At 34.7% G+C, this 15708-nt stretch overlaps 2 protein-coding genes across 2 annotated transcripts in view; both read right to left on the bottom strand.

Annotated features, from left to right (window-relative positions):
* LOC105624218 (nuclear hormone receptor FTZ-F1) overlaps positions 1-13726 on the bottom strand; it is a 109172-nt gene extending 95446 nt beyond the window's left edge. The window contains exon 1 of the mRNA XM_012205578.1: positions 13660-13726. Within this exon, the coding sequence (XP_012060968.1) occupies positions 13660-13726 (67 nt within the window). The remainder of the gene's footprint in view (positions 1-13659) is intronic.
* A 1307-nt stretch (positions 13727-15033) lies between these two features.
* LOC105624219 (regulatory protein zeste-like) lies at positions 15034-15423 on the bottom strand. Its single transcript, XM_012205579.1, has one exon. It carries the CDS (start codon positions 15421-15423, stop codon positions 15034-15036), a length of 390 nt encoding a protein of 129 aa, XP_012060969.1.
* Positions 15424-15708: the final 285 nt, after the last annotated feature.

Here is a 15708-nt window from a genome sequence, read left to right on the forward strand (position 1 = left end):
TAACGTAGTAACGTACGTACGTACGTAGTATACGACGTTAGAGAGTAACGTAGTAGTAGACGTAGAGAGAAGTATAGACGTAGAAGNGACGAGATAGNAGAGAGAGAGAGAGGAGAGAGACGGTGCAGGCGAGAGAGTGCAGTGGGAGGCAAGGATTCGTGTCATTGTCAGTGGGTAATCAGGTCAGTGGGCCAGTGGGACGACCACTTTCAATTTCAGTCCTTCTAGCCATATATAACACGCGCCGCGCGCGCCTTGTTATCTCGCGCTCTCGCCCTCCTCGCCTCTTTTCTCTCTATCCGCCTCCTCTCGTCTATCCCTTCCCTCCTGCTACAACTCACGCATTCTCTCCTTCTTGCCATTTACCTGGCAAATCTCTCCTTCTCCTTCTTCTTCTCCTTCTCCGTCCAATCTATCTCGATAGCTACTGGCGAAGACTTGGTGACGCGCGTACAACAAAGAGAGGGAAATAGCAACGGTGAAAGGGAAAAAGATAGTAATGCAGAGTCATACCGGAATGGTAGAAGCATAGAGGCTGAGCTACCGACACGCGCCAATCGCGTCACGCTTCTTCACGCGCGAGCGTAACGAGAGAAGCCCGGTGAGTTGCGACGCAGGGGAGGAGGAGACTGACTCTGCCGAACAGAGAAGCCGATAGTTCGCTTTCTCTCTCTCTCTCTCTCGCTTCTTTCGTCTCCGCCCCGCCCCGCCTCGCCCCGCCCGCGCCGCACCATGCCCGTGAAGAGATAGCGGAAAGTAGGACGCGTATTAAAAACCACAGACCGTATCCCATGGCGTCATTTCTTGTGCCTCGGCGCGGTGCGGTGCGGTGCGGTGCGGTGCGGTGCGGTGCGGTGCGGTGCGGTGCGCCGCGCTGGTATTACCCAATCGAATTCATCATAACTGGCACGAGAAAACGTACCCTATGAGCGCAGATCAGCGCGGATGGATCGAATGGATGGGACGCGATGGCGAGACTCGGCGTTGCTCGGAGCAGCTCGGAATCAGATGGAGCGTTTCAACGCGCGGCGAAACGAGGCGTCCCGCGTCCGAGGCGAAGCGAGATCAGCGCCTTGGCGCGGAACTCGGCCGAATGACTTCAAAATTAAATACGCTACATGAAAATTATTATGTGCGCACTGGCGATGTGCGAGCTTGTGAAAATAATGAAAATTGGTTCTACCAAGAAATAATTAAGATCACTAATATAATTATGTCTGATTAATGTTACTTCAGTCTTTCATTTCTCTCGAACGAGAGAAACAAATATTTCCATTTCCTAGATGTGTGCTCCGCCTTGTGTAAATTTCCATGGTATTTCAAGCAGCAATTATTAAGATAGCAAATATCAAGCATTAAAATAAATATTGATTTAATTATTTGAATTGCATGATAAAAAAACATTATGTCTAATTAAATTTCATTTAAAAAAATCTTCATTTCTCGATCGACAAAGTGGATATTGTTTCGCTTGTAATGGATGACCTTATTATTAGCATTCTATACAATTTTGATTCTGACGATGTAAAGATGAGCAACACTATCGAGTGATCAAAGAGAAGAGCGTGAGTCAATCACGCAATCGCTTGTTTTTCCAAATGTTTGCAACATTGACAGGAGTTCGTGATTAATTTTCGCAAAAATGTGGGACGCGACCTTGGCTTCTCGTGCAGCAAGGCCGATCGAACATTGTATTTAGAATCGCTCGCAAATGCGACATACCTATAGTATATCAAGTGATATCCGAAAAATTTTAGCGGAATAATTCCTGAAAATGCGCAGTTATCAATTTCGTAAGTTATCAATTTTGTTGGCTCGATAGTCTTTCATCGCTTCGCTGAATTATATGAATCATAATTTTGATAGTATTTAAAATTTTATATATAGTATTTAAAATTTTAGCAACGACGTATAGAGTAAATTCTGCGTTATATTTTATAACGCAGAATTATATATATATTTAATATGTACCCGTTACATCGATATCAAAAGCACGCACAAGATTTAGTAGATTTTTTTAGAAAATAAAGGAAATTTCACATGCACATAGTTGGCCGAATGTGACACGCGTCTATCGTAATACATGCATATATGCTGCATAAATATCGGTCTCATATCAGATATATCAGAGAGATGTTAGTTATTGATAACATATTAAAATATAACTATATGTACTATAAATATAGGTGACTTGGGACAGTACAAGTAACTTGGAATGACATGTATTTTTATTAAATTCAATCATAGAATCTATCCATGAGTCTCTAAAAAGTGTTTAAATTGCCTTTAGAGATGGAAAAATATTGAGTTGTCCGGAAAGTTCGTGCCGATTTTGAAGGAAAATTAAAACGCAGAAGATTTAAATTTTAGTATACATTTATTAAATTGTATTAGTCGGCGAACTTTCCGGACAATCCAATATATGCTGTCCCAAGCTGCCTACATTTGTGATATTCATTACGTTATACACGTTATATTTTAATATGTAAAATATAAAATGTTTGATTAAATCTTATAAATATACATATACAGTACCGTCAGAAAGTTTAAGACCAAACGTTTAAAAGATTTAATTTTGTATTCTTTTTTATTTAATATGCAAGCATTTTATTTTTCACAGCATTATAATATGATCCTCAAGATATAATTAAGTAAAAAAACAATTACCAGAATTGCACTATTTGTTTTATAACTTTACTATAAATTATGTGTTTTAAGATTATATCACATTAATTCTAAACTGTCTGATGATAGTGTATATTATATAAAATATATATATATATATATATAAAATTTCAATAATTTTAAACTATATTAACCAATTTGTAAATTTATATACATAAGGTATTTTATGTTCCTCTGTATTCCTTTGATATTTATTTTATTGTATCGCCAATCAGTGATTGCATTTCTCACTCTTATTCCGTTCTGTCACCGATCGTTCCATAAATACGCATGATTAAGCAAATCGAACATTTCCTCTGTGCTAAACCTTTCAACACTTAGTATAGGCTATGTTAAAGAAAAAACTTTAACATTCATTGTCTTCTTCTATTTGTTAAGTATGCGCGTATATAATTCAGCGTGCGATTTAAAACGCAGAGAAAAATCGATATCAAAAGCACGCACAAGATTTAGTAGATTTTTTTAGAAAATAAAGGAAATTACACATGCACATAGTTGGCCGAATGTGACACGCGTTTAAGTCTATCGCAATACGTGCATATATGCTGCATAAATATCGGTCTCGTATCAGATATATCAGAGAGATGTTAGTTATTGATAACAACGCGAGGGCGCCACACGACGGCAGATGGAATTTTGTCAGCATAACCGACGGCAAATTTTGCTACGAAACGTGAAGAATACAATTAAAAGTTCTGCAAAATAAAAAGAAGTTGATGTAAAAAATTTACTTCAGATGCATTCATAAAATATGTCTTCAAAGAAAAAATGCATTGTAATTATTCTATTTTATCTGATAACCTTTTCAATCCTTTCTGATTGTTTTACAAATGGGATATATATTGTTTAGTTATTTTTAAAAATTAGAGGGATTATTGAATACAAAAAAGATGAGATCGAAACATAAAAATTCAAAATAATGTATCTAATATGATGGAAAGAAATAAAATATTATTAAAATGTAATATAAAATTGTCTATGGGGTTTTTTGGATTACTAAACATGAAAAAATATCAAAACATAAAAATTCAAAATAACAGATCCTAAAATAGATTCAAGAAATAAAATATTATTAAATTATAACGCAAAATTTTTGGAGATTTTCCAAAAAAAAAAACCTATTCAAAGACAAATACAAGACATTAAACATTTTATAAAAATAAAAAAATTGTGACAATTAGTTTAATTACATTAACATATTGCTAAATAATATTATAACGTTTTAAAACTCAAAATTAGGTATTCACATTTGATAAGAAGACATATATTGGTGAAAGCTATGTAGAAGGATTAAAGTTTTTTTTGCATCTGTAAATATCAATAGCGTTTCTCCATAAATAGTCATTTTTCATATTGAAATATGAAAGGTTTGAAAATTACGCACGTTTATATTGTGTACAGTTTAAACATCATCAGAAATTTATCAGTTATATTTTAATAATTCATGCGAAAGTAAAATACTACACATCGTATCGAACTTTCCATGGTTAGCCGAGAACTTTCCGATCTTGCTACGTAAATAATTTTTTATGTTTTGTTATATTTATCACAATATTTTCCAGTTAAAGTTTAAATAATTTCTTTTAGAACAAGTCTTAATTAAACTGAATATAACTTAATATTTATCAAAAATATGATGTTTTAAAAATATGTATGTATCACTAAACTCTCTCTTTCTTAAAAGAGTTAAGTATTACTTTTTAAATTAATCCATCTATGTTTTCTCAAAAAATAATATGGAATTATCTGTTATAAATTCGCACATAATATTAAAAACGTGAAAACGCATTTCCTCTAAACTAAAAAAAAGAAGTGTTTAATTTTAAGATATCAAAATATTTTGTTCTTATCTTTTTAAACACTTAAAGATATTTTAGTTTTAAACTTTTTCCATAAATAAAACATTATGTGTTTGAACTTAAAATACATAGTGTTTTCAATCCGAACACGTAGTGTTTTGTTTATTGAAAAAGTTTAAAACAAAACATCTTGAAGGGTTTAAAAAATGGATACAAAAATAAAACATTTTAACATCTTAAAATTATTAAACACTTCTCTTTTCAATGCTGGAAAGCATATCTATTACCAGTTGAGAAAGACATCATATATTATCTTTAAGACAATGCGAATCGAAATATCAAGATTTGTGAAAGAACGAAGAAATCAATCCGAAACAAGAGGACGATATTTAAAATATATTTTCCAAGAATCTTCTCTTTCATCCGAAGATTGTGCCATTTACGCTGGTCATGCATCGCGCTTCGTATCGTTGCGAAAAATAATCGCGACGACTGCACGACCGTGTCGCGTTTAATTACGAGGTTCAACAATGAGCCATGTCAAGTGCACCCCGAGCACGCGAGTATCTATTTATCTATCTATGATAGATAAATTGATGCGCGTAGATAAGCACTTGTGTACCGCGGAACGGCGTGCGGTCCGGGGAACGTTGAATAATAATTACTGTTGCCGACTCACGACACGGTACTATTGAGTTATTCCGATGCGAGTTTATCAAAGTGGGTCAAGCGATTCAATAGCGGCCGCGACGGAGGAGAAACGGCCCCATCGTCTTTAACGGCGTGGGTGGTAAACGTGTGTGCGCGGTGCCATAAAAACCGAGCATGTAGGAGAGTCGTTTACGCGCCGGCTACACACCGATCTAGAGGTACGTACGCTTACGGAAAAAGAAACCGTGGAAGAGAGAAGAAGACAGAAAGGGAGGATCGATCCTTTCGCGCATTAAAATTGGCGGAAATGACGAGAGACGCACGGACGACTCATTTCTTTTAATCATACGTGCGGATTAAGAGACGGGTTGTTTTACCTCCCTAATTATTACCTACGCCAAACAGAAAGAAGGCGGAATATAGCTGACCTAACCATTCTGTTCTTTCTTCTTTTTTTTTTTATGACTTGATTGAATACGAGGCGTTTTCTAGTACTTTAGCGTTGAGTAAGCAAATCTCCGTTCTTAGAGATAATTGAAACATTAAGTGAAATAAATACGTGAAATCCGATATAAGTCTTGAAATTTGTGTTTTCTATTTTATCGATTTTAAATTCACTTTTATTGAAATTATCACACCGATTACGATTGTCGGTTGTCGATTCTATTTTCGTCAATTACGTTGCAGCTAACTCACAATCGCTACATCATGATTGCCTAAAATAGAACCGTCAACTATCGACGGCTTTATTTCCTTTTTTTTCCATTTTCTCAATTTCATTTCATTCGTTGATTCGCTTTATTACAATTTATTCCATAAATCTGCAATTTGCCAAAAATCTAGGTAGGAATCTTTGCAAGAGATAACTTGTAACAAAACTTTTGTATCAAGAAATTGAAATGCTTGAAAAGTAACCTGAAGATTCCGCAGTACGAAACATTCTATGACTAAGAGATTCATACTTAATCTGTCCCTCATCTCTCAGCAATACTGCAAAACTCAGCAATACCTGCAAAAAATATATAAGAACCAAAGTTCAATTGAAATTCGGTCGAGTCCCTTTGGTCGTTTCCTGTTGAGAGAATTGGGACAACAGTAAAAGTAATAACAATAGCCAACAAACGAGATAGTACAGATATCTTTTTCCTCATTATATCTGTGACAAACTGTGAGAAGACTGTAAAACAATCTATATTTATAGTGTCATTTGACAATAGCATTATATTAAAGACGAGCAGTCAGGTCATTGATGAAAAGTTAACCGGAACTAATATAGAGAAATGACAAAGAAGCAAAGGATTAACGGGACAAAAAAAAATAGAAAGATAAAGAGAGACGCGTGCCTATTGTTATGTTAATTACTTCCGAAAACACATCGCGCAAAAAAAAGGGAAAGCGTTTTGTTCATGTGTTCTATGAATTATCATCCCATCTGTGAGTGATGCCTTATCAACGTCTGCCTTATCAGAACGCTCATCGAAGACATCTTCCACATCGTGTCCTTCCAATATTGTTGCATCGAACGCGCATCAGTGTTTCTTTCCATACGTTCTAACACGCGACGGCGAGAAACATCCGCGAGAATTCTAAACATGGACGTCTTCTACAGAACTCAAGAAGCGAGCAGCTAACCTTCAAAAACCGACACATGTCAGACACGTGTGACCCCTATTTCCATATGCTGCCACAAAATGCTGAAGACAAAACTAACAATGAGTATTTTCTCGCGCGGATGTTCGAATGAAATTTTAAATCTTACATTGTTACAACAAAACTTTCACACCAACGAATTACGACTCTCGCCACGTGTTCGTGATATGTGTTCTTTGAATCTTCGTATTAAAAGCAAATTCATTCGAATCAGATACAGAATCTGATAAAAATCGAAAAATACACGTGAAATTGCAAGGAAAACGTGCAATGTGAAAAGCTAAATTTCATCTCTTCCCAGTTCTACAAATTTTATAATTTTAAGTGATAAAATTGCATTTGTCTAGCGATTCGCTGTACGAGATAACATAAATGTAAAGATAACATAAATGTAAAGACAACATAATTGTTATCGCAAAGCGTCACATCTACAATGAGATTTTAAGGTGTGAAACTTAAGCTTTAAAGTCATAAGAAATTAATCAATTACAGCCGAATGTGAGAAGAATAATCGACTATTCATCTCCTCCGTAACGACTTAGAGCTTAAGCTTAAGTTTTACATCATAAAAATCTCATCGTATAAACGCCGTTTGAGAGTGTAAAATGTTTGAGAGACAATTGGGTAATCTCATGTTGTTACACGACCGTAACCAAACTTCATCCCTGCTCTGTTACATAATAACAAAGTGAAAGTGCGACCATCGTCACTTTGCGTGTGCACAACATCCGATTTCCAGCAGTTTCAATTTACCCTCATCGGAAAGAGACGTAAAGTTTTCCTTATTCCTTTCCCTCCTCCATTCTCCATGCGTGTCAAAGGTAGGGGATGGTTTTTCTGTCCCTGACCGAGCACACATAATCGTGATTTATCGTACGCGAAGCGTGTGTCATTCGAGGAAAATGCGCAACAAGTGTACCTTTGACGCAGCAGGTAGACGTTGATGTACCCTTATTTACAATGTACCTGTACGCATCCGTTCCTGTCTCTCTCATTATATTTTTGTACCGGAAATTCCATTGATTTTCGTCTTGCCACGCGCCAAATTTCATGACGAAAGCACAACGGGATTTCGTTTCCTTTTTTTGTCATAATACGAAACTGACATGTGTCCAATATATCACGAATGAAAAAACCGTAAACAATCACATCGAAATACAACGCATAAATAGCAATTCTCATGATGACAGTAAAAGAGACTGAATGGTCTGAGATACGAAAATGCGGCAGTTACATACAAAATATAAAAAAAAATAAATAAAAAAAAAGAAACTGAATGAGCAAAAACTTGAAAGTTAGCCGCCTTTCGTCTGACAGGCATCATATTAATTTATGAGTTTTCTGCAAAATTATTAGGGAACGATTGGCATACACTTCTATTGAATCAGTTCCATTTTTCAAAAATTTGTGTTTGTGTGTTGTGTCGTCAAAAGAAGGCAAATGCAATGTATTATGTTTTACTAAAATATAATTGAATTTGTAAATTTTATTAATATTAAGCTCCATAATAATAAGCGGATATTGTAAGCTCAGAGCAGACTGCATTGTTTTTCGTTTTTAAATTTTTTATAGAGATATCTGCGAAGGGATTGAAAAGATACAAAAAACATTCACGAGGAAAAACTTTTAAACTTGATATCTCAATACAATCAGAATTTTCTACGAATTCAAGCATGGGAAGTTCAAATAGATCTGAAATATCAGACTCTGTAAAACCACATGGGAGATCTCACTTTATCCTACATTTTATCACTTAATATTATTCAGCATTTAAGTCATAATGGCTTTTTTCAATTAAATAACTTTTCTTATTTTTAAACTGTCTTTTAGTCTTTTTCAAGTGTTTTACATTAAATGTAAGATTAAATACGTTGTTTGTAATCTTATAGATTTTATTATAATTTAAAATTAAGTTTAGAAAAAGAAGCAGAATTACCATCTTTTTCTCTAATAATTTGCTCAATTATATAATTTGTTCAATTGATATACAAATATTAAGCAATTTTATCTGTCCAAAATAACCTGCACTTTTTCCAGTAGTTTCGAAAAATATAATTACCGATATAAAATTTATACAGCGAATTTGGTTGGAAGCACTAATGCAGTAGTACATAATAAAAATTCTTACATATTTGTGAAAGTTTTAACACTGAGTTTTATACTATTATAGAAATCAGATTGTATTTTATTTATTTTTTAGAAATTTAAATTTATTTACCAGAATTCCCAAACAAAAAATAGACTATACTTTCAAAATTCACTGCCAACTCTTTGAAGAATTCACTATTTTCAATTTTTGCACTCTCAAGCTATATTTAAATTTATGTATAATTATACATGAATAGACAAGATACTAATTAGACAAAGGTATAAGTCCAGATATACATGAGAATACAATCAATTTCTATATAAATAAACCGGTATGTACATTAGCTACCAAATGTTCCATATTAAAGCCTATATATCTTATTAAATGTCAGTTCTAATCGTTTTCTATTTGATCATTATCAACGTTATACGAAACTATTCGAAAACAATCTTTATTCAGCAAACAATAATGACGGATTTACGTTCGTGTTAAATTGACGGTATCAAAATTAAGCCGTCCTTAGTATATGCGTGGCAATTGTAAAATTGCAACCGGAATATCTCCGACGGTGGAATCTCACGCGTGTTATTATCAAATTGGCAGGAGCGAAGCAGTGCGCGATACTTCCTGCTGATAATTTTATGTCATTTCCTACGTTATCTATCGCGATATTTGTCTCGCGACACTCGTGCTGTTAGTCAAGTGACGGTCGATTGTGTTTCACACTTCACTCGAAAAAGGCTATGCAGTTTGATAAGAAAATCGCGAGAATACATTCAGGTATGATATTCATAAAATAAGATCGTTTTTTCTTTTCGCGTAGACAATTATCAAGTTTTGATAATTTTTAGGAGCTGCACAACAGAGAATAAATTCAGTCTATCAGAAACTATGTATTGTGGAATACAGTTTCTGATGGATTGAAATTTTTATTCTCTGTTCTTTGTTCCCCATGCCTTTTATTTTGCACAGTTGCGTAGCATTATAAGGTAGTATTTCGGATATAGTATAAATACAATTAAACAAGTTACTTAAGCATGTGAGAATGCAAGTACAAGACTTTTTAGATAAATGCATAAAAATAGAGAATAAATATAATTTATATTATTAGAAAAATGTATATATCTATGCGATTATATGTGTGATTTATATAAGTAATCTACTTCTATAGATTTTGATTAAGCATATAGAGATATACTTATGGACTTTTGTAAAATTATCTTAAAATGCAGACACGAACAAGCTTCGCAATTCAGTATTTGTCGTTTGCCATCGTATGTTCATCATCGTTACCGGAAACGAGCGGCGATCTCGCGTGCCAACAATTCCGGGTATGGTTCGGCGATCATAGCGGCAGGTGTCACGTCATTATCAGCCACGTGAGAGACATACAATTGGCGCTCCGGTTATAAATTATTTAGGCAACGCAGTTGCCTACCAGAAAATTAAGCGTTAATGATCTTTGTTGTTAATGATTCGCGTTGCGGATCAACAATATGTAACATGAGTACCAAAATGTTTGCTTTATGAATTATGACGAATATATAAAAGCATTTCGACTTTTGACAAGTTTTGCGCCGATTGTACGCAGAGTAATTAGAAACATTCAAAATTACTAATTTCGAGATAATTTTTCAGATCATTACGTGATATCCTAAAAATATATTAGTGTGATACAATATTTTAAATATTTTAAAGATCTTTTCCCATGTACTTTAGTAAAATTATTCAAATTTATTTTATACTTTATTGTAATTTTATTAATAAATGAGAGAAATTTAAATCTTCGAAATATAATGTTATTTCAAAGTAAACTCTAAGAAAAAATTCTCTCCGTGTAGTAGCATGCATGCTTAATAGCTATTCTCGGAAATATTTGTTAACACTGTCTATTATCTAATAAAAAGAACGTTATTTTATATTATTTTTCGCCAAAGAAAATAATTTTTAGAAAAATGATAGAAGTGTCATATAATATGTTTAATATACATATGAATTTTGAAAGTGAGAATTTTATGTTTAATCTTTGACTGAATTTTTTTTTAACATTAAAATTACATGGATATTACACGAATTTATCCACTGTAATAAATATCGTTGATAAATTGGATTATTTTCATGATTTGAAAACAATCATCTGCATTTGTCCATTCTGCAGTAATCACAAAAAACGGAAGCATATTGCGTGAAAAGTGGAGCAAGCTGCACGTCCGACGCCTCCGTGACATTAATTATCCACTTTAATTCGTATGTCGAAATCACATGCAAATTTTATGCGAGCAGATTCAACTACGAGTTCTCGTCCGGCACGTCTTCGCGGACTCAGTTGATTTCAGCATTTAAGGATGCATATATTAGATATTTCTAATAATTACCAAAAATATAAAAATTTCATTTTCAGATTGTTCTATTATTCTACGTTTAAGTGTCTGTGTAAAATTTAAACACAATTTTTTTCTTGGTTTAAAAATTATTTAATTTTTAATTTTTTGTTTACCTTAATTCTTATAAAGTTAAGATCTTAAAATCACATTGTATAAAACTTAATTGCAAATTTAAGGAAGCATTTAGATAATAGAGAAAGTATTATAAATTAAATTTTTTATCCATACTAATAAGTTTATTTAGAATAGAATAGGAAATGCATTATTATCTTATCCTATAGGATAAAAGAGGAAATGCGTTATTATAAATAGAAGCGGCAATGTGTACATAGATAAGGTTAAAAAGGTGGAATCACATGATGCTTGATTTCTTAAATGATAACATATTATATATACAGTCAAGTTTGTTCTGATGTATGTTAAAATTCATTCATGAATTGAACGTTGCTTGCTGTATATACATGACTTTTATATTTATTATTTTATAGCTTACTTCATAGCTTATTTCCTTGCACCAATCAAAAGAAACAATTGCTAATTTCATATTTATTGTCACACGTCAAACTGTATGCATCAAAGCAAGCATACACGGAGAGAATTATCTTTTAAAATTTACCTTAAAAATATAGTAGTGTGATAAATATTTTAAAGATTTTTTTCATGCACTTTAGTAAAATTAATCAAACTTATTTTATACTTTATTGTAGTTTTATTAATGAATGAGAGAGATTAAAATTCCTCGATATACAATGTTATTTCAGGATAAACTCTAAGAAAAAATTCTCTCCGTGTAGTAGCATGCATGCTTATCATTCAAGAAATCGAGTGATTCCATCTTTAGAATAGATTAGAAGTGTAGTTCTATTTTTGTCTTATTTTTTGTATTTTCTTTATCTGTTTGTAATGCAAAAATATGTCTGGAATAATATCATTATTGTGGCTGTATGTTAATAACTTTGAGGAGAAGCAGTAGAATAAACCATCCCATACTAAGTTTTTATCTACTTACTCGTTTAAAAGTTATTTATCTAAAATTGCAGCAAAATGTGCTCATTGCGCTGAATATACCAAATTATTTTGTTTTTTTCGCAATTGGTTTCAAGACATATATTTCACGACTTGAATCAAATTTTTTTGTTGCTTTGACTTATATTGACTTCTTTGGCTAATTCTTTTAAATAGTTATACAGATAAAACATTTTTAAATGCAGCAGTACTTATGTTACAATAGCGTACGTACGTCGCTATTACCTCACGAATTCAGAATTTCTCATTTACGTTGTTTGTACAAGGTGTACTTCTTATTGCACGATTACATACGTAAAAGTATTAGTGACAGAAGAGATTAACACGGAAAAAATATTTTGCTTTCATCTTTCATATAATCAAATTAGAAATACGTGTAATAAGCTCTTTTAAAAAGCATACAGAGCAATAGTAAAGTAAGAATAGCCAAGAACACGCAACTTATCAATTAGATTTCGCTGAGGTAGAGCAGAGGTTCGGAGTGACTAGACGAATGGACGGATGAACTGGGACAAGTGGAAGAGGGGCAAATATTAAAACAAAAACTTGGTTTGATAAATTTATTGATAATTTTTATGGATTCGACAAAAACATCAAATTTTGAATGTTTATTATGTCCTTTTAATAATTATTTATTTGTAGGAAGATAATCGCAATAATCACCTTCATTTCTCTCCACGCTCGTCGCTTTATCTAACACACCTGTATTTTAAATTAATCGAAACCCGGCTTGCCACTTGCCCCAGTCTACTCCGCTTAAATTGATTTAGTGGAGTTGTCGTATCCGGGCAGAAGCGTGAGGACACTTTTGCAAATGAGCTTCGCGTAACACCACCGATTCGTCTCGAATAAATGCAGAAAATGAGGAAAAAAGCAATGTATAGATGAGGAGAGCAGTGGAAAGAAAAAGAAATAGAATGAAAAGAAGACAGAAAGAGGACAGTCACTTATGGAAACTTATTACAAAAATTCGGTCACTCGCACTACACTGGTATATTAAAGGCTGCTTCATATAAAGTATCTAAATGCAATATAATTAACTCTGACAATGAAATAATATATGTGTACTCTATTAAATGATAACAAAGTCATTTTTGAGTATTTAATCGTTTAAAATATTCATATATTTTTGCGTTTAACTTTATCAATTTCATAAATAGCAGCTTTTAGTATCCACTAATCTAATATAATACAAGGTTAACAAGATAATATTTTTTTAAAGAACAAAACATTATGTTTTTTCCAAACATACTTTTAATGCTTCACACACGCTTTAAACAAGTATTACAAAAAAACATGTTTAAAACATGTTAAAAACGTTTATTAAGTTTGTTTTAAATAATTTTGTTAAACATGTTTAAAACATGCTTTTTACCAACCCTGGTGTAATGCAAGTTACCGAATCCGCTATAAGTCACAGTAATCGCTCGAGAAAAATTCATCTTGCAGTTTCTTGTGTGACGGAAGAAAGGGAAAGGAAAAGAAACGGAAAAGGAGTAGAGACGGTGAGGGAGCAGAGATGAAAAAGGAGAAAAAGACGGAAGTAGGGGAGGGAACGGAGAGGGGGAGGGGGTCGACGTAAATAAAGGCGGCCGAATCTCGTTTCGACGAACCGCTATTTTGCTCGCAAAGGATCGGACGGGGAAGGGGGAGGGGGGGGGGATATGCTGCAACCAGCGGCATTCATAAAGAAGCTACTTGAAGGCTGTCTGTTCTAAATTCGAGACGATGACAGACAGACGGACGAACGAACGGACAGAGACTTCACGCGCGACTCGACTTCGGAATTTCGCTCTGAAACGTCTGTTGCGCCACTACAACATCGCTACGCAAAAGTCGGCACTAAATCAGGAACGCAGAGCCGTTGTCTCTACGCGAGCTCTGGTCCACGTGACAATGATTGCGATCAAACACACTTAGATGGGAATCATATCGCACGCGAGCAAATGTACGTTAAGCAAATTGTATCACAAATTTACTTTTCTTAAATTTCCATTTGTCAGCACAACAAATTCTCCACAGATGGTCTTTCAACCATCATGTAAACAGCTCTAATTATTCTGGGAGCTTACTAAAAAGCGCTTTACTTTCAGAAATCTTATTTATAATTAAATTTATCCCTCTTCTGCAGACGGCTCGAACAAGTAGCCGAAACATGTCAACAGTTTGGATTTATGAGATTAGGTTTGAATAAAACAGCTCTATATAATTATTGATAGAATATAAATTAATTTACGCAACAAGTTCTGTATGCTCTATGTAATTATTGATAGAATACATAAATTATAATAAATTATAATAAATTAATTTACGCAAGAAGTTCTGTAGTTGACTCTTCAGTATCCTGTCATTTTATATAATTTTAAAAAATTTATTTATTTTTTTTTATTATATTAAGTCTCGTTTCTTGTTCTGCTTTTAGTTCTCTCGAGTTTTAATTATTCTCGAGGAAATATTCTCAGCTTTCATTCCCTGTAGCCTATATCGATGAAAACAAAGAGAGTCCCGCGAATTCGGAAGTAGCTCGAGAATCCACGCGGCATCAATGCGCGCGCGCGCGATGCAACAGACGACAGAGGATTCGAGACACGAGGAGGAGAAGAGGAGAAGGAGAAGAAAGAGAAGAAGAGAGACAGGCGAGCGGAAAGAAAAAAAAATGAGAAACATGAGAGTGAGAAAGAAGATATGAGAGCAAAGCTCGGAAAGAGAAAGGAGAACGGAAGGGGGAAGAAGGTTGGCAAGCGGCACATTAGCGACAACAAAGACTTGAAGAGCGAGAGTCATTGAGGTTACCTGCGACATCATTGACGGGTACATCGGCAATCAGGTTGACTCTTTGTCGCGACTGTTGTTGTTGTTGTTGTTGTTGTTGATGTACTTGATGCAGGTTGCCTTGTTGTTGAGATCCCAAGGGCAGACTACCGGCACTCGTAGCGGTACTCTCTGTCAGGATCACCGTTGGCACCGTGGCGGCAACGGCGGTAGCGGCGGCGACGGATGCGGCTGCGGTAGCGGAGGAGGAGGACGAAGACGACGTGGATGATTCCGCGAGGGAACCCGCCGTCGTCACGATGCCGGCATTGTTGTCGAAGACTGTCGCGGGGTTCTCACCCTCGCCCTCCCCTGTCCTCGCAGCCATTCCGGGCCTCGCGTGTCCCGGCGGATAGACGGACAGATAGACAAACGGACAGACAGGATTCCCTCCACTTCTCTTACACGTTGTTCCCGTGAGCGCACGCACTTCTCCTAGGAAGAACACCTACACTCTTTTACGTACTCCCTTTTGCGCTCTCTTTCTTTCTCACTCTCACTCTCTTTCGTTCTCTCTTTCTCTTTCTCTCTTCGCGGTAACGTGCGCTCCGTTTCCTCTTTTTCCACGCTCTTTCTCTCTCTCTCTCTCTCTCTCTCTCTCTCTCTCTCTCTC

The sequence above is a fragment of the Atta cephalotes genome (assembly GCF_000143395.1).
Source record: "Atta cephalotes unplaced genomic scaffold scaffold00074, whole genome shotgun sequence".
Taxonomy (NCBI): domain Eukaryota; kingdom Metazoa; phylum Arthropoda; class Insecta; order Hymenoptera; family Formicidae; genus Atta; species Atta cephalotes.